Consider the following 17,828-nt stretch of genomic DNA (forward strand, 5'->3'; position numbering starts at 1 on the left):
CTACCGTTGCGCAGGTAGCGACATCTGATAAATTAGTCTCAAAGCAAATCACGCATAATTTTATTGCTCATATGTATTTGCTTTCGTTTAAACTAGCTTGAATATTTCCCTATCAGGCGAAGCGTTCACAATAACTGTGGTTGTTTGATAATTCTGTAGCCATCAGTTGTAGCATAGAGATAATATGAGTTGTAGAGCTTTAAAAAGATGTGTTGGTGGCGCCATCTACCGAGTAGAGTTAGAATCAACGTAAAATAGAATTTGCCCCCGCGCTAAATATTTAGGCAAAAAATGAGTAAAATATGTTGTAGCAATTACTGGATAACCTACACTACCTTTCCCAGCACAATTTCGGAGGCCTAAAAGCACTTTGGGAGCTCACAAACTTATCTGAACTACTTGAGGCGGGCGAAGCACTCAATGGACGAAGCTTAGCACGAGTAGGGTTACCAGGGTAGGGGCGGCCATTTTGCTCGCCATCTAATAAAAATGGTCGTTTGTCGTTATCTTGAGCATTATTTAGCAAGAAAAACGTAATAAACAGCGACAGAAAGATTACTTTTATCGGCTGTACCAAGCATAAAGAACCGAGCGCACTGCACTTGCTGTAATCAATACGCGAGGGTACACTTTGTCTACTCGGGAAGCTCGCTGGCGACGGTAAAACCTGTGCCGGTAGGTTACCGCTCGCGGTAACTCTCGCGCATGCGCACTCGACTTCCGCAAACACGGTAGGGGGCAGCACAAGCACGCTAACGCTATTCAACGTAAAGCATAAAACCAAGGCTGGTCAAGCACCAGCGCATGCGAAACCGCAGCCGCAGCTGCGCACACATATTTTTGCAAGCGCTTTCTCGAAGCAGCGGAGTTGATGGCGATCAGCTGTTGGGGGGGCTCCAGGGAACCTTACTGCGCAAGCGCTATTTAAGAAATTTCAGTTTTCCAGCCAGTAATTCTGTAAACGAGCTAGTAAGCACCGATGTATGCCACCAAGGGTGGGCTTTCAACTAGTACGCAAATTAATTGGCGGAGGCTATTGTTTGTTCGGTGGCGCAGTGGTTGCGAGCGTCGTGCGCACCCGGTCAACGTGCTTGGTTCCATTTCCGATGGGGTATGTTCTTTTTTTTTCTTTCCTGGGTGGCTTCTTAAGTGGCATAATTTGCGTATCCTATTCGCGAATTATTTCATGCGTGACTTTGAGAAGCAACTACCTTTGTTATGGAAAATGTTCTTTGAAACAGCGAGCATCTTCACAGACCAGCAACAATCAATTTTACATTTTTTTGCAACGCGTTTCTCGAAAATGCGATGGCATGGTACGTGACACTATAAGGCCTTCTCTATTACAGGAGGTTAAATTCCCGCTGCCGTACGCACTAATTTAGTGCATATTCTTTGTGCTACAGAGGACTTTTTGCCGGGGGTTCATCCAGAACATCCGATATTACTAATGCCGCGTTAGCAGCGAACACAGCTCTTTCTCTTTCTATGTCCATGATCGAACATTACGCTGAGTACACACTGTACATGCAGTACACGCACGAGGACGCACGAACGGCTTCAGTCGCGGTACAGTGGTCGCGGCAACAGCGACACGATACTCCAAGTTCGTCTAGAGAAAGAAAGATCCCCGGCGGACAAGCGAGGCGGCGGGCGTGGTCGTCGGCCGACAGTGCGCAGACACCGACGCCATGCCGATTTATCGAGGACGCACACGATTGGCCAACGTTTGGCGTCGGCGCGGTGTCACATGGCCGCCGACAGCTCGCCGACACGGTGTTGGCTGACCAAATCGGCCTATGGTCAGGCTAGTGTGACCGCGCCTTTACCGGCTGGACTGCACCGTGACGTAGGCCTCGGTAAGCCGGCCTTCGGCGCTGTTGCTAGGACACCCTATGAGCCCTAAAAAACCACGTGGCTTTCTCCACACTTCTCCCAATGCGCTGGTGACCGCCGGGGCCTCTCTCCCAAGCTTTTACATTGGCTTTTCTTTCCTCCATGACAGCGAGGAACAGGACACCGACAATACGGCGAGAAAGGCTATACGCATGCGCACAAGCATCATACCTCGTGCGACGCCGCGAGCTCCCCGGTGGGGTCTGCCGCCTGCAGCGCCGCTAGGGTGGGCACCGAGCCACCGGGCAGCACGACGAGGGTGTGCACGGCTCCGCCACCTCCCCCTGCTGCGCCACCCTCCGCTGGGGCGCCACTGGACATCCGGAACGGAAAGGGGAAAGAAAAAAGACGGAACGCTCACGTTAACGCACAGTGTGGGAACAGGATGGGAACAAGGGGTGACACTTGCGGAGACACCACTTCTTGCCAGACGAGTTGGCGGCACATTTAAAACTGTTTAACGAAAGCAAAGGTGGGACACAAGGCTGTTGTTGAGCGATAATAATAAATTGCTGCGTATACTTTGGTCTAATGTGGGGATGCATAAGGTGGGACGAAACTAAAAAGAGTAGATGGGCAACATCCTTGCACATTTAGATTTCCATTTTTCGCCGTAAAGCTTGTTTCAGGCGTCACGCGCAAGTGCTGTCTTATTAAACGCCTTTGCACTTTTATTACGTTATCACAGAGCCAGTAAGATTTGAAAGGATGGCAATTACGGTAGTATCCTACCGATATTGATTTCATGTACCATTTGACACTAACGCCCAGCGGCAGCCACAGTTTGCGTCTGATAAGCAAAAAAAAGAAAAAAAGATAAAGTCTCCAAGAGCAGACCGCCGCAGCTATTAGGACAACCTGTATAGCTTTATAAGTGAGGTCACTGTAGATATCATTCCACGAGTTCCTTGAAGAGTACTGACACGAAATTTCAAAGCTGAGATAACCATGTGAAAGGCTTCCTTTGTATACGGAGGTATCTCCCAGCAAGTGTCAACAGTAACCGTTCAGTATAACATATTCTAAATCCATTTGAGTCTTTGCGCGCACGAGAAAGCTCAGAACGGATACCCTTGCGATATCGGCACCAGCGTGACGCCATTTACTCCTCCTGGCCCCAAACTGCCGACGTAATGGCTTCCGTGACGTAGCCAACGCGCTGCCTGCGGTTGGCGCTCGCTGCTCCGGCGTGTGTATCACGTCAGGGTTTCGGGACTGACGTCCTGCCGCCCGAGCGCGCCAAGATGAGGTGGAAATACAACCTCCTTGGGTGGAAACCACTGCCGCTCTGGACGCGGGCGCGTCCAGACCGGAAGTGGTGCAACAAAAACGGTGACGTCACGAGCGCCCTCCTGTCATGGCAGCCGTCTCGGCGTTCGTTTTTTCGAAAACTGAAACTGACACGAATAAACAAGCGTGTAAATAATTATTTACGCGGCTATCGAGTGTGCCATATATGATTACTGGCATGGTAGGCACCCATCACCGCGGAAAAAAGCGTAACACGAAAATTTCGTGTCAGTACTCTTTCAAATATGTTCAAAACGGAATTCCGCTCCGCCAACCGTTAGTGAGAGTAAGGCCGAGTGAAGCTGATAACAGATGGTGGAAGCCCTAAGCGGATCGCTAACGAAGGCTCTCATTGCAGTGCCGGCAGCGGTCGTACTCTCCGCCAATACCGCATTCCCTAGAAGCACAGAGCCTTCTTGGCACATCGTTTTAACTTTGTAAATTGAAAGATGCGCACTTTTGTTCTTTTTCAATTATTCAAGAAACCCCACTACAACACCCACGCGCCGAAGCGACAGTTACATAAATGAAACATGCTATTGCTATCATCAGAACAATACCTTATCTCCAATAGCGCCACATGCACCAGTCCATCCCTCTTTCCTTCCCCCCCCCCCTCTCTCTCTCTCTCTCTCTCTCTCTCTCTCTCTCTCTCTCTCTCTCTCTCTCTCTCTCTCTCTCTCTCTCTCTCTCTCTCTCTCTCTCGAGTCGCACAAACTCTACAAATACAAATCCCGCTGCCCGTGGTGCAGTCAACACCACGCAAGAAGTGGGCGAAGTGAGAAGTTTGTTACGCGTTCAGTACAAGCGGTCACGTCTGGAACATGGCGCGAATACTCCTTATCCCTTTTGTTACGTCTTTTACTCCTTTGTTACGCGTTCCTCTTTATCGCCGCGAACCGCCGTTCGAAACATTCGACGTGCTCATTGCATATCACGGCGCTTCGGTCCTCAGTCGAAGCGGTCATTCGAGTATTTGAATCGTTTCGCTTAGATTGAGACACTTAACGGCACAGTACACGAACAGCACCATATTCTTATACCATCTGATTCTCAAGAGGACGGCGGAGGCAGTGCAAACGTGGACGAAATAGAGCAGCATATTTAGCTGCAACATGTTTAGCCGGCAGCACATATAACCGGATCAAGCCGAAAGACAGGGTTGGCTTTTCCCTACAACACTGGAGCAACCAGGCAATACACGCAACCAGGAAAACGTCTTTGAATCCTCCTCAAGGAGTTAAGTATTGTCTCCGGTCGCATGTAAGGTCGGTCGCTCATCTCGTTTGCTTGGGGAGCTATAGCGAACCAATGCCGCTTAAAAACTTGTCTTTACGAGCACGATACATGTACGACGTTAATTTTTAGTGGCCGGCGTTACCGAAAACTTGTCCCCCTTCCCTCCCTCCCTCCCTCTGAGTCGCAGAGCACTACAAATACAAGCACAAGTCGCATAGTGCTGCGGCCCCAAAACTTTTTGCATCAGATCTCCAAACTACGAGGCACTGAGCTTTTGTTTGTTTGTTTGTTTGTTTGTTTGTTTGTCTGTCTGTCTGTCTGTCTGTCTGTCTGTCTGTCTGTCTGTCTGTCTGTCTGTCTGTCTGTCTGTCTGTCTGTCTGTCTGTCTTGTTTGTTTGTTTGTTTGTTTGTTTGTTTGTTCCTCGCGCGTTTCGTTTTCTTGTCAGTGACCCACACACCCTTCAGCCGTCATCACATGTCCGATACCAGTAGCCAGAGAGGCCCAGATTCCTTTTCTGCTCGGCTCCATGAGCGCCTCCAACAACCGCTTTCCCTACTGAAATATAGTTTTAGCATAGCGTCTAGCGTATCCTACGCTAGGGTTGGCAGGGAGCGGGACCCGACTGCGCATGCGCGCATGGGTACGGCCAGGAGGGCCACCCCTCCCTGGAACGAATGCGCACATATATCCAGTCGGGTCTCCGTACCCGCCGACCGTAGCGTAGCTTACTCTGGCTGGTACGCTAAAACTCCCTATCATGCTGCTGCGTGAAAAAACCGTATCTGCGTGTCGCTATAATACTTGGAGCCCATTTGACATAGTGTTTGCACTGGGAAAAATTTGGTCACAGGTATCCTTGTGTTGTCCTTGATTTCTAATGCCATCGCGCGCGTCATCGTTGTCAGAAACAAGCCCCATAACGTGCCTTCTTTAAGGGGAAGAGCGGGAGGGCGGAAGGGGGGGGGGGGGGGGGGCTTAAATCTACCTCAGCTTTTATCGGTACATGAAGTCAACGACTTGGCTCGAAAAGTCTTTGCAAATGGGGCGTTTGTTTCGCCTCGGCCAACAAGGGTAGATAGAGACGAAATTTTACTTAAGCAACACCATTCAGAGGAGGGAAGTCGCGCGATCGTCCGTTCAGATAACCACACGAGTGCTCAGGCCTTTCTCTGCTCGCTTAGGCTGGCAATGCGCTTTTAGAAAGAAGTATTCTGTTCGAAATCAGCGACCGTATATGGAAAAGCCGAGTCTTATGCCGTACCGCTTCTACTCAACTTGCCAGGCCTTCCAAAACGTGACGCCTCAGCACTCCCTGCAGCGAACCCGCGCTCCAAAGAGTCTCGGGTAGTCTGGAGTCAACGAATTAATACAAAAATACAGCGAAGGGGGTAGGTGGTGTTTGGGCCCCTTATTTCAGCAGAACACATCACAACAACCACCCCGCCTGCCCTGTCTTCTGGAAGAAAACTGATGGAGTCATTACGCTAAACGCTCTTTCCTCTTCTTTAATTCAAGCTATCAGGAATATAAAAAAGAGAAAGATAACCGATCGTATCTCTTTGTACACCCTAGCTATGGAGCCTCTTTTAATCTACACCTCGCATCTCTCGGTAATGCGGAATTCCTCTTCCAAAACCACCCCCTCATCAATCTCTTCTCCCCTACTTCACTTGAACGGGCCGCCTCTTTTTTTTTCTTTTTAACGACTTGCGTCGACACTCCCCAGTACCTGCGCGCCTTCGTGACGCTGTTCGTTCCTCTCCGAGAGCCCGCGTTGTGTTTGTCTTGCTATTTGTTCGTCCCGCTCTCTCCGTGCTTCAATGGAGCGTGGCTTCTATTATGGTTCCAATTCGTTTCTCGCAACTTCGTTCTCAACCCTTTTAAGGTACCACCACAACTTGTTTTTCTGTTTCTTTTTAAGTTCCGAACTCTCTTCCTCGATCGTCGGCCTCCTGGCCGAAGACTTAAACGCCTCTGTTGAACGGGTAAAGATAGACATTTGTCACGTACTTCTATCGTGCATTAAGCTTACGTGAACTCACTCCAATCTTTTTTTCCTCCTTATCCGTTCGCCACTTAACTCCAAGCCACATTGCTTTTATTTTTTTTCATTCGGCATTTCGGTCGTCGTTTTCGGCTTTCCCCCCGGTCATTTTTCAGTCGAGTTTTGCGCGATCGCGAAGTCTGCAGCCATTTGGTGCACGAACCCTATTCGCACGTTGCACGGGTCATTTCCTTCCTTGCCAGCTGGTCACGTCCGATGAGATTTTCGCCCCGTCTTCGGGAACGATGGAGGAAAAATAAAAACTGCGCTCCTTTTTTAGTATTTTTTTTTTGTCTGTCTTTGAAGGCCACCGGGGCTGTTAATCTATATAAGCTAATCGTATATCTGGAATACTAATTTCGCACCATGCGGTCCCGTAAGGACTGTCGTCTGGAGTAATCTTCCCGGTACAACGTCGTTAATCCCCTCGCATCGCCTTTTCCGGGCACTTCGGGCAGTGTAATCTTCTAAGCCTCTCTTGCCTCGGGGGTATTCCGTAGACAGTGTCCTTTAAAGACTCTGGGTTTAATTAATCATCTTAGCTGTTCCTGCTAGCTCAGGACGGCGGATATGAAAGATGCGCTGTAAAACTGTTAAACCAGCTTCCGCACGCGCAACTAGCATTGGCTACGGCTTCGTCTCGGCTTGGCTGGCAGCGGCTTCGGTGGGCACATCACTGTAGTGGCTATATAACTTGACATCGGTTTGCCTAAGTAACAATTTTCCGACGGCCGCATCTTTGGGAACCGATAATAAGAATTGAAAAGCGTTTAAGTTTGCTTTTTAAGGACGTAATTCAGCCCCCCCCCCCCTTTCCCCCCTTTTTTTTTTTCATATCCTCTCCGCAAACCTTCGGGCTGTCTGCCTCCCTCGCCTTGATCCGGGCTGGTTCGTTTATTACTTCAGCGCTTACCTGACTTAACGTGACATGATAGTGCGTGTCACCTGTGTTATTATAACCCGTGCTGCCGAAGTTCCTATTCTCGGGGAGCCTGCAGCGTTGATTGAAGAGCGCGGGTCCGTCACGGTCGTCGCTCTTTCTCCGATATTTCCTCTCCATCACCATTTTTTTTCTTGCCTCCTATCTCTCCTGGGCATCCATTTTCGTTCCCTCCCTCTTCGCATCCCATATATCTTTTTTGCTGCTCGTTCCGCTTCTTTAGTTTGTCCAGTCGCGAAACCCCTTTTCCTAATCAATCTTCCGCGGACCCACAAAGACCCCCTGGCCGCAGGGTTTCTTTAGGCATGCACTGCGCACTCTAGGCGCGCGGCTCGGACACACGCGCGCACTTATCATGCGTGCGGGCTTATCGTATTTGTTTGTATTTTGGCCTCGCCTCGAATGAGAAACGGCTCTCCCCCTCTCCGGCCATATTTTTTCTACCGCACCCCCTCAGCCCCTACCCTCTTCCCGCGCCATCTTGTGCGACTGTTTCTGTTAGCTGTCTGGCTACGTGCGAAGCATTCTCGCGGGCCGATTTTGTTTTGGCGCGGATTTTTGAAGTTTTCGAAGGGTTGTGAGCAACTCGGAGCCGTCGAACCGCTACGACGTGGTCATGTCCGGGCCAATATCGCGATGCGCATCTCGAGGCCAACGTACCGCGTATACATGGACAGCGTGGTCGTCCGAGTCCTGCGTTATCACTGCGGGGCCGATAAAATGTAACTTCGGGAACGGTAGCGATTGCCAGGAAACATGGGCGCGACAAAAAGATGGCGGAAAAACCGAGCGCAGTGCGTGTGTTTTACAAAGGATGTGTGTTTCCATTTCAAATAATAACTCGGCTTCATAGCAGGCTTCGTACGGGGGCGTAAGGCTCGCATAGCGTCTCCAACGCGGGCTGTCGGAGTAGCAAGGTTTCAAGGCTGGACTATAGTTGCTGAATCATGAATTTAAAGCTTGAAGCTTCCGTCAGTTGGTAAAGCACCACGAAGAACGAAATAGCGCTGGCTTTATGGCGAACTAGGCATATATACGGATAACACGCAAACTTTAAGGCGCTGAAAACAAATTCTTCATAATCTGCTGTCTAGGATTGGTCAACTAAAGCTAAATAAGAGCACCAAGTAAAAGAAAACGAAGGAAAATCAGTTGCTAAATTAGTAGTGAGACACGTGACAGTTCCATACTGCGCAGGGTACGGAGTGCTGGACCGCAAAGAGAGGGTGAAAAAAAAAACTTTATTAATTTTCGCTGTGACAGGGATAAAGTACTGGATGTGTAGGTTCACTATCGCCATCAGTAACCTCTCGGACGACTGCAGCTGCGGCTTTTCTAAAGTGGCGCTTTAGTGTCCTCACCGATGGCATCTGCAGTGCGAAAGCGCCCCGCAGGGAAGCCAACTTTCTCTGATGATGATGATGAATCATCGTGGGTGAAGTGAAAGGGGGAAAAAAACGCTTCCCGTGGCAGGTATCGAACCTGGGTCCCTCGCGTTACGAGGCTGGCGTCTATCCGATTGCTCCATTTCTTTTTAATTGCCATGCTTGCACTTTACAACAAAATACATGCAGGGTTCAACACATGTATGACACCAAACTGAAAAACGCCACCAACCCGACCTGGGCTGGCGTTGCCACTTTGAAGAGGTTTTAACGCTGCCAGTGGCTGGACACTTGAAAGCCATTCCGGCAGACATTCATGCAATTTCTGTTCTTCTGTATACCTTGAAATACATCCGCGTCGACCGAGCGTCTACATCGCTGTAGACATAGGCCGAGCGTGCTGTCCAAATACTCTGGATGCCCAACAACATTACCATGTCCAGTGGCATACCTTCATCGTCATCCACTGCCAGGTATACCGACATGGTCGAAACTCAGCCCAAACTCAGACGACAACAAAGAATCCATAACGAGAAAGCTTCGCGTTGAAGCATCGTCATCGGTGAAATACTATTAGACTGGATGAAGTCACGTGATACATCGGACAAACCACATCACGAACACGCCGTGCAAGATTTTTCAATCCGAATTACAGCCAAGGTTCGGCGCAGGAAGCGTTCTACGCGTAAAGTAAAATAGCGCGACCCATGCGAGAGATGCGTGGGTGATGCGTTGGTGGACATTAGGCGAAGAATTTCTCTCCAATCCCGGAGGGCGCACGGAACGCGGCATTTTGTTTGCAGAGTTCGCGGACGCGCGGAATGGACGGTAGAGGGAGAGGAGGATGAGAGGCGGTATGCTGATAAGCGAGACGTGGGTAGATGGCGCGTCCGACGCGCATGCGCCCTGACCCCCCCAGCAGAGAGCGTTCGCACGACGGGCATGCGCGTATGCGTGCGGGAACTGACGGAGGGGTCACTGGCAGCCGTCGCGGCGTATGTGTGCGTCGTCGTCGATCGGGTCGTGACGCGTGTGCGCCGCGTCCAACTGACGGTGGCCATGATGTGCGTAGGCAGCAGCGTGTGTGAAACGATAGGTCCGCTCATCACAACCTCCTTCCCCTTTTTGTCGGTGTGACCGCCTGAATGGCGCCAGTTCCGGAGTGGTTCGTCGGCGTAGTTTCGGGATGTGAATGTTGGTACAATTGATGGACCCTGCGAGAAGATCCCCCGCGGCACGGTATCTCTCCCAGTCGACCACTTACAGTAGAGACTATCCTAGGTCATCGGTCTCCACCATCGAGTTCACAGAAGGCGGCGAAAGCCCTTCTACGTTTCCTGAGCGAAACGAATTTGCAGGAAAGACTAGTGCCCGAAACGGGACTTGAGCGCGCCCCTTCCCACTCCTACCTCTTACTTTTCTCCCGCCCCCTATTTTATCCCCTGAACCCCATTCCCCAAGTGCAGGGTAGCAAACCGGGCTGTACACCTGGTTAACCTCCCGGCCTTTCCGTCTTTCCTTTCTCTCTCTTGGCGCCATGAATCACTCTCGCATTATGGTTCATTTTCACGAAATGCTGTTTCAACTTTAAGTGAAGGTTGAAGGTTCACTGTATTTTGCGTCTACTGTTGCCTGGAGATGAAAATTTTTCCAGTATCCACATCGAAGTACATTGTTTGCGCAAACAACCCGCCGCGGTGGGTCATAAGGTGTTGTGCTCCTGAAGCTGAGGACGCGGGTTCGATTCCCGGCCACGGCGGCTGCTTTTCTGATAGAGGTGGAAAGCGAAAACGCCTTGTGTTCGAGATTTCGGAGCACGGTAAGATCCTCAAGTGGTCAAAGTTATTCCGGAGCCCTCCACTGCGGCGCGCCTCATCACCTGTGAAGCGTCCGCGCGTTAAACGACAAATCAATCATGTTTGCACAAACAATCCTGGCTTCCATGCTTCACTGATTGCGCAGCGACCGGAAGGGAACGGTTAGCTGAAGACCAGTACACATAGCTGCGGTTACTAAAATTGGTATTGATGAACACGACGGCCTAACAAGCGTCGGCTCTGTATGCTCTGTCGTGATAACAAGTGCGATAACGCCGGTGAAGTTATTGGTGCTTTTTTTCCATGTTTCATATATATATATATATATATATATATATATATATATATATATATATATATATATATAAATGTTCACTTCATTAACCGTAGTAAAAAAGAAAAAAAAAAAGAGCCTAACCACACCCCTATGCCTCCTTTGGCGTTGTAGACTGCTGCCGTATCTCTCTGTATTTCCTCAACGAGCCCCTCATTTCCTTGCTATATATATATATATATATATATATATATATATATATATATATATATATAGTGTGTGTGTGTTTATATATAGGTCAAAACTTGGGTGCAGACACTTGGAGAACACTGAACAAGGGTTTTATTGTTCCCTTGCAAGGAGAAGCTTTCTTCTTCGGGTGTTATCTTAGAATAGGATAACCTAAGGATAATCTATTCTAAGATAACCCCCGAAGCAGAAATGTTCTCCTTTCGGAACTGTTGGGAATAATAAAACCCTTGTTCAGTGTTCTCCAAGTGTCTGCACCCAAGTTTTGACCTATTGCTACGGTAGTCCGGAACTCCTTACCTGCTATATATATATATATATATATATATATATATATATATATATATATATATATATATATATATATATATATATATATATATATATATATATATATATATATATATATATATATGTGTGTGTGTGTGTGTGTGTGTGTGTGTGTGTGTGTGTGTGTGTGTGTGTGTGATTATGATTATAGCGCGTGCAGACAGCCGCCATGCGTTGTTTCTCGAATGCTCGCGGCTTGGTATCCGCGCTTTGTTTACACATGCGTTCCTGATCGGCTGCCGAATGCATGTTTGCTCTTTTTCTTTATTGCCGACGCTTTTAGCTTCCACGGAGTGCACTGCACGGAATTGCGCCGTAATGTATATCCACTTTGTGTGGTCGTGCGAGCCCCTTTTTTATGCCGGTTTGCGAGCTGCGTATGCGTATACTATCAGTGCGTGAGTTGCACTCGTTTGCGTCTTGTCCCGTTCGTCCTTTTCCGTGTATAACGTGCTGTAGTCGGCGCAAACTTTTTCCCTGTTTCGTTCGTATTATATATATTTTTATCATTGTGCCGTTTTAGGTCGTTGATAATAATCCCTGTATTTACGGCGCTGGTGTCTTCGCGCGGTAAGCTTAAACGAATACTTGAGACCGTTTGATATTTTTTTTCTTTTCTCAGGATGGGGGTATCGCGGTAAAGGACGTGCTGGGTTTGGATAAAAACATTATTTTGCTGTAAAACATGTCCTTTGAAGATGTCATTGAAGAAATAGAAAACCTTCTTTATTTTCTGCGATGTGTGCTTTTTGTTTTAAAGCTGTAAACTGATCAAACGCTCTCAATGCACGTTACTTCTTTGTGGCGGAGTAATCAAACGTTCGCGCACTTTGGTGTTGAACTAGCGTGCCGAACTTGTCTACTGGTGCTAAGCTTTGATGCTATAGGCTGGTTCTTCATGGCATCAAATTGCTCATGAGTGCTCTCCAGCTACAGACTTCGCCGATGTTTTTACTACGCGTACTTTTATTCTTTAAACGTTGACAAGATCTGGGCGCGTTCAAAAGCGTTTGCGCATGCGTGGTTTTATTTGTTATCATCCTGTCGACTGCGCCAATTATAGCGGCGCTAAGCCTAACGTTAAAATGGCTGCTCCCTTGGCCGAAGATGTTGAAAAAAGAATGCGTGTTTTGAATATTTTGAGAGTTTTGAGTGTGCGGATCGGAATATAAGTATAGGTGCACACTTGACGACGTATAACGCGATTCAACGTTACCAGCCGTTGGAAGAGGCGCTGGCGAGTCCCCTGGCGATACCTCGATAATGTGCGAGCTCGCGACAAAAACAAAAAAAAGCGCTAAGCCTAACGATACAATGGCTGCCGTCTGAACGAATAAAGAGCGCGCATTTTGAAAAGACGAGCGGAGCGGAAATAAAGTTTAGTACTCTTGACGACGGCACCCAACGTTACCAGCCGACGGAAGAAACGCTGGCGGCCGTGGGTCCTCTGACGGCGATGCTTCGATAGTGCCAGCTCGCGACAAAAACAAGCGAGTCAAAAACTAAGAAGGAAAAGAAATAACAGAAATATGTTCAGAGGGCCGTTTGGAAGAGACGGCCGTGGCGGGGGGGGGGGGGGGGGGGGTTCAGAATTAATGCTGGCCTTCCTTCCACCCCCTCCTCTTCGAACGTGCGCAGGGGATCGGTGGAAGAGGGAAGGATAGCTCGGCCATGTCCGGTCAAACTGAAGCACCGCCGTGCAGTCAACACGGCGAGAAAGAGGATGGGGGGTGCTTTTATCGGGCGCTCGTAAAAACGCCCAGCGGGTAGGCGCTGCATCTCCTCGCGTCTGCCATTCCGCCTCCTCCTTCTCCTCCCTCAATCTTTCTTCTTCTTCTTCATCAACCTTTCTATGTCTATAGGCATGATGGCCAGCTCAGATGGAGCGGCTGAAGAAGGGGGGGGGGGGTGCGCACTCTGCGTTAAGAGACCACGTTAGCTCTTCCCCTCCCATGTCTTCTGGGCGCAGGGCCACTGACCGCCACTGCATACAAGCACACACACATACACGGCTGCTGCATCTTCAGGAGACCATCTCCTCCCCCTCTCCTGTCTCGTCCGTTGGGCCGCCGAAATTTAGTCAGGTGATAGAGGTGCCAGTTCCCCCCTCTCTCTCTCTCCCTCTTTTCCACCTTGCAGACTGCTGTTGCTGCCGGTATCCCGCAGGGCCGCTCCCTGTGGCCGTTTCTTTTCTGCTTCATCGACTCGCGGCAGCAGCCTTGGTCGCCGAAGCGCACACGGTCGCCACGGCTTGCGCGGTCATTGCGTCGACGACGCGTAGGTGTCGGCTTCCATGGGCCCGCTTTTGTTTTGCGTCTCTCACGCTCGGTGACCGCGAGTGGATTTGTTTTGCTTTATGAGCGCGAGTGGAAAATATAAAACAGGGAGCACTGGAGGCCGTAATGTAGGTGGCCCCTGAGACCGAGCGTGCGGAGAAAGACGGGGAACAGGAAGTTGCCATGGAAGGTTCATTAAGGTGGGAGACCCTGGTATCGGATCATATTGGCCGCGTCCCCTGTATGTCATTGCGATAAAGTTTTTGAACGTTGGGACGCTGGTGGCCTGCATTGTTCGCTTCTGTATTTTTTTTAATGCGACAACGTCTCTCGGCAAAGGTCTGCTGATATTGCCAAGTTCCGTGCCTGTCTGTCACTCCTAATAATTTGGCGCCAACTTCGAACGCATAATTATGCGACTGTGCAGTATTTCTTTTAAATCGTTCCCGCAAAGGAAGACTTAATCATGCCAGGAAAAGGAACTGTCTTAAGTCCACAAAAGAAGTGAATCTAAATGCTGTGATCGGTACTGCGAACGTATCAAGAAGAGAGAGAAGGAAAGCGAACGGAAAGGCCGAGGGATTATCCAGGCTTAGAGCAACGTATCAAGCAGCCCGAACAAGTAACCGTTAGCGGCACCGGTTACATCGTGCCCATATAGAATATAGGCTTCTTTGAGAAGGGTGAGAAGGTAATGGAATTTATCATAATGAAAATAGAAATGCTAAGCGATCGCTGGTGAATTTGCATTGCTCACATCCGATGCACACAGCCCCGTGACATTACGCCTTGGTGTCATTTGAAGTAAACCTTTATTTACTTTACACTCGGCGTCTTGGCCTATCCACCTCGAAGGGATTGTGTCATCGGAGTGTTATGCTTGGAAACAGCTTCACAGGCGATTTCTTTTTAAATTGCTGTTGCCGTTATTTTTCCTCGTTTACACTCGACCCCAATCATGTCCATTTTAGGTAAGTTGGCTTTCTTACACTACACACACGCATGCAAGAAAACAACATTTACAGGCGGTAGTCCTCGTTTCGAACGGCATTGTAAACAACTATTGCTGTACGACAAAAAGTACGAATTAACAAAGCAAAGCAGACGTGCGAATCGCCGCAAACATCGTTCACGCCAAAACTACATCCAAGCTCCAATGAAAACAGCCACGGACAACAGCCAACCGACCTCTTTCGACTTTCGGTGTGAAGTGCTGCGACGACATTGGCAAGGCGAAGTCGCTAAAGCCGTAAGGGCGTTTTCAGCCCCCGCAGAAACGTATTTATTCGCACACGACGGATACCTCGCGCCTCTGCGCATAAGAGAACAGAAAGGAATAAAAGCTTCGTCCAGACCGCCTAGCGCACAATTACAGGCCAACCATACCCTGTACTTGTTACAAGCGTGTAAAGAACGCGGTAATGCTTCGGCCGAGACGAAAAGATCCCACGCTCACAGCCGTGTTTTCAACAGTCACGCCGAGGGACAACGCCAGAGGAGAGCTCGTTGTTCGAACGTGCGCGTTTCGGGCGCTCAGTCGGTCGGTTAGCCAGCCAGCCTCCTCTCACTATGGTCACTCGGACACACACGGTCACCGGCGGACTGCCCCAGAGAAGGCCGAACTGTCGCCGCGCGCAACTCGGTTCCGGCTCGTTTCCCCGCGAGAATGTTCACCGTCGCGGCCGAGTCGGCCGTCTCGTTGTTGTAAAGCGCTGTGCCCCGCAGCCCTAACTTACACACAGAGGACCGACCTGTCCTCGTTGATGCCGGAATTATTTCTCTATCGTTGGCCCGCAGGCCGCCCTCGGAAGAAACGAAAGAGGGGGACGTAGACGAGAGAGAAAAAAAGTGCAGGCCCTAAAGGGTTGTAGCTGCACGCTTGGTCAAACCTACGCTTGTATCGAACGTTGCGCCGCGCTGCTACTCCTGGGCTGGGCGGGCGAGACCTCGATAGCGCGTGGGGTCGAACTCTTGTACACGCCGGAACCTCGCACTGGAATTTCTGAAGTGGTGTCCGAGCTGGCGTGATTGCTGTCACCCAGGGAAAAGTGCGACTTGAGGCGTTCTCCGCTCTTGTATATGGGGCGTTCACACGCCTTGAGACGCGTGATCAGCCGGCTGAACGTTTCTAGGCGTGCGAACCATGACCACGCTTTCCGGAGCGGATTCACGGTGCCTGGACCCTGATTCATTACGTTAAATATCGACGTCAAAACATTAAACACATGGATTGGGGCGGTGATGTTCTAGTGGTGAAGTCATTCGTTCCGGTCGTCGATATTTGGGGGCAAGAGGGGCAATGTAATAAAGTACAGAGGAGTAAATTTATTCCTTGAGAGTGATATGACCCTTCTTAGGGGAGACTCACCAAACGGAGGAGTACATTTACTCCACGAACGTTAGATTTCCAGCACGCAATGGCTCTCATAAGCGAGTAAATAAGAAGTACATTTACCCCACAAAAGTTGTGTCTGCGGCACGCAATGACTCCCACAAAGGGAGTCACCAGTCCGCCACACCCATGAGCCAGACATACGGCTCGCGACACGTCGGCGATGCGTGTCCCTATACTTAAGCCGCAGCAGCAGTGTCAATTGCCACACTGCAAACGCACTGCGAATCTGCTGAGGACTGGGGAAGGAATGCAACGAAGCCAAGCCAAGACAAGACTAGCCCGAAAGAACGGCCGCCGCTCGGAGCACGCGAGGAGGGCGTGTGCGCGAGCGCTGCAGTTCCGCGCTGAACAAACAACGCCCGGCTTCTTCGCGGGCCTTCCTCGTAGAAACGTCGACGAGACAGTGGCACCGCGCCGCGACCTGGCCCGTCTCTGACGTCCGTGATTGCTATGGCCGTTCTTTAGATCGCGTCTACCTGGGCCCGGCCTGTCTCGCGCGCCCCGAAACGTAGGCGTGTAACCTAGATGGCGCTGCGCTCGCACGGTCCGCGGCGGAGACGTTGCGCAAACTGAGACACAGCTGTCTGCTCGGTGAGCAAGCTGCTGTGGGGACGCGTATCTGCAGCAACGTTGTGAGCTGCGGAATGTAGTCATTAAAGGGAAAGCGAAGACGACGAAACACATCCTTGTTTAATGCCAAAGAAGTAGCCCTTAATAATCCAATCAACTCCATTTTAGCGCCGAAAGACGTTGCTTTTACGAAAAGAAGATTAAGGCAAAAAGTATTCAACCTCTCCTCCACACAACGTTAGCAGTGACATAATTAGGCAAATGCGACGAAACGGAAATAAAGGCGTCAATGCAATCGCACAGTCCTGGTTCTTGGCGGTGGCTTTGGTTGGCAGCCGCCAAGCAAGTCCTCGTGACGTCATAAACAAGGCCTCGTGACGTCATAAGGACCTGGCGAGAGAGTGGCAGGTTAGTCGCCACTGCTTCATCTGTTTTCCTTAATATTCAATATATTTGACGTTTGCATTAAAATTCGTGACATTGTTATTACGGCAACGGTGTCTCCGAATGAACAGTACTCGTGTTTTGTCTTCATCGTCTCTCTTAGTGCATTTTGAGTCGCTGCAGGAAGTTCTCACAAATTATGAAATTTTCAGAAACCGGCCGTGCAACCACATGCAGGGCATCGCGACTGTTCAAATTCTTCAGTGCTTTCCGACATCCTGTACGTTACCGCGGCGAGTAGATATTGAGGGTCAGGACCGAGGACTAGAACGTGAGGGTTTGGCAATGGAAGACAGTTTTCTGTCTTCCATTGCATTGAATCCGCGTAGAAAGTAAATAAAAAAATGGACTTTTTCTCTTCCAGGGTGACCCAGGATTGACAATCAGTTTCGCATGTTTTCCATTAGAGGGCATTTATCCTTTTGGTGCACGGCAATAACAGCACTGACAACGCGTCCGATCTCCAGCTACGCCTAAGGTGGTCGCCATTTTCTGTCTTCGAAGCTGAGTGAAATGGATGACCCCGCCGCGCTGCGATCAGAACGTCGCGCGCAGACAAGCGTCTCGTGATTCCAGAGGATAGTTTGTGTCCGAGGAGGACGTCTCAGGCGCGAGTCTTAAGCTATAAGAAAGCCCCACGCGGACGACGCGACGGCAGCGAAGGAGAAGTGCTGCAAT

The 17,828-nt window shown here is 49.8% G+C and overlaps 1 protein-coding gene across 4 annotated transcripts in view; it reads right to left on the reverse strand.

The window, feature by feature from the left end:
• The window catches only part of Grh (grainy head), a 118,818-nt gene that overhangs the window by 22,121 nt on the left and 78,869 nt on the right, over positions 1 to 17,828 (reverse strand). For all 4 annotated transcript variants that reach the window (XM_077690696.1, XM_077690697.1, XM_077690695.1 and 1 more), the window contains exon 2: positions 2,068 to 2,209. In XM_077690696.1, coding sequence (XP_077546822.1) covers positions 2,068 to 2,209 — 142 coding nt within the window. The remainder of the gene's footprint in view (positions 1 to 2,067; positions 2,210 to 17,828) is intronic.

The sequence above is a fragment of the Haemaphysalis longicornis genome, unplaced genomic scaffold (genome assembly GCF_048455015.1).
Source record: "Haemaphysalis longicornis isolate Haplotype H1 unplaced genomic scaffold, Haemaphysalis longicornis Haplotype H1 scaffold_10, whole genome shotgun sequence".
In the NCBI taxonomy this organism is placed as follows: domain Eukaryota; kingdom Metazoa; phylum Arthropoda; class Arachnida; order Ixodida; family Ixodidae; genus Haemaphysalis; species Haemaphysalis longicornis.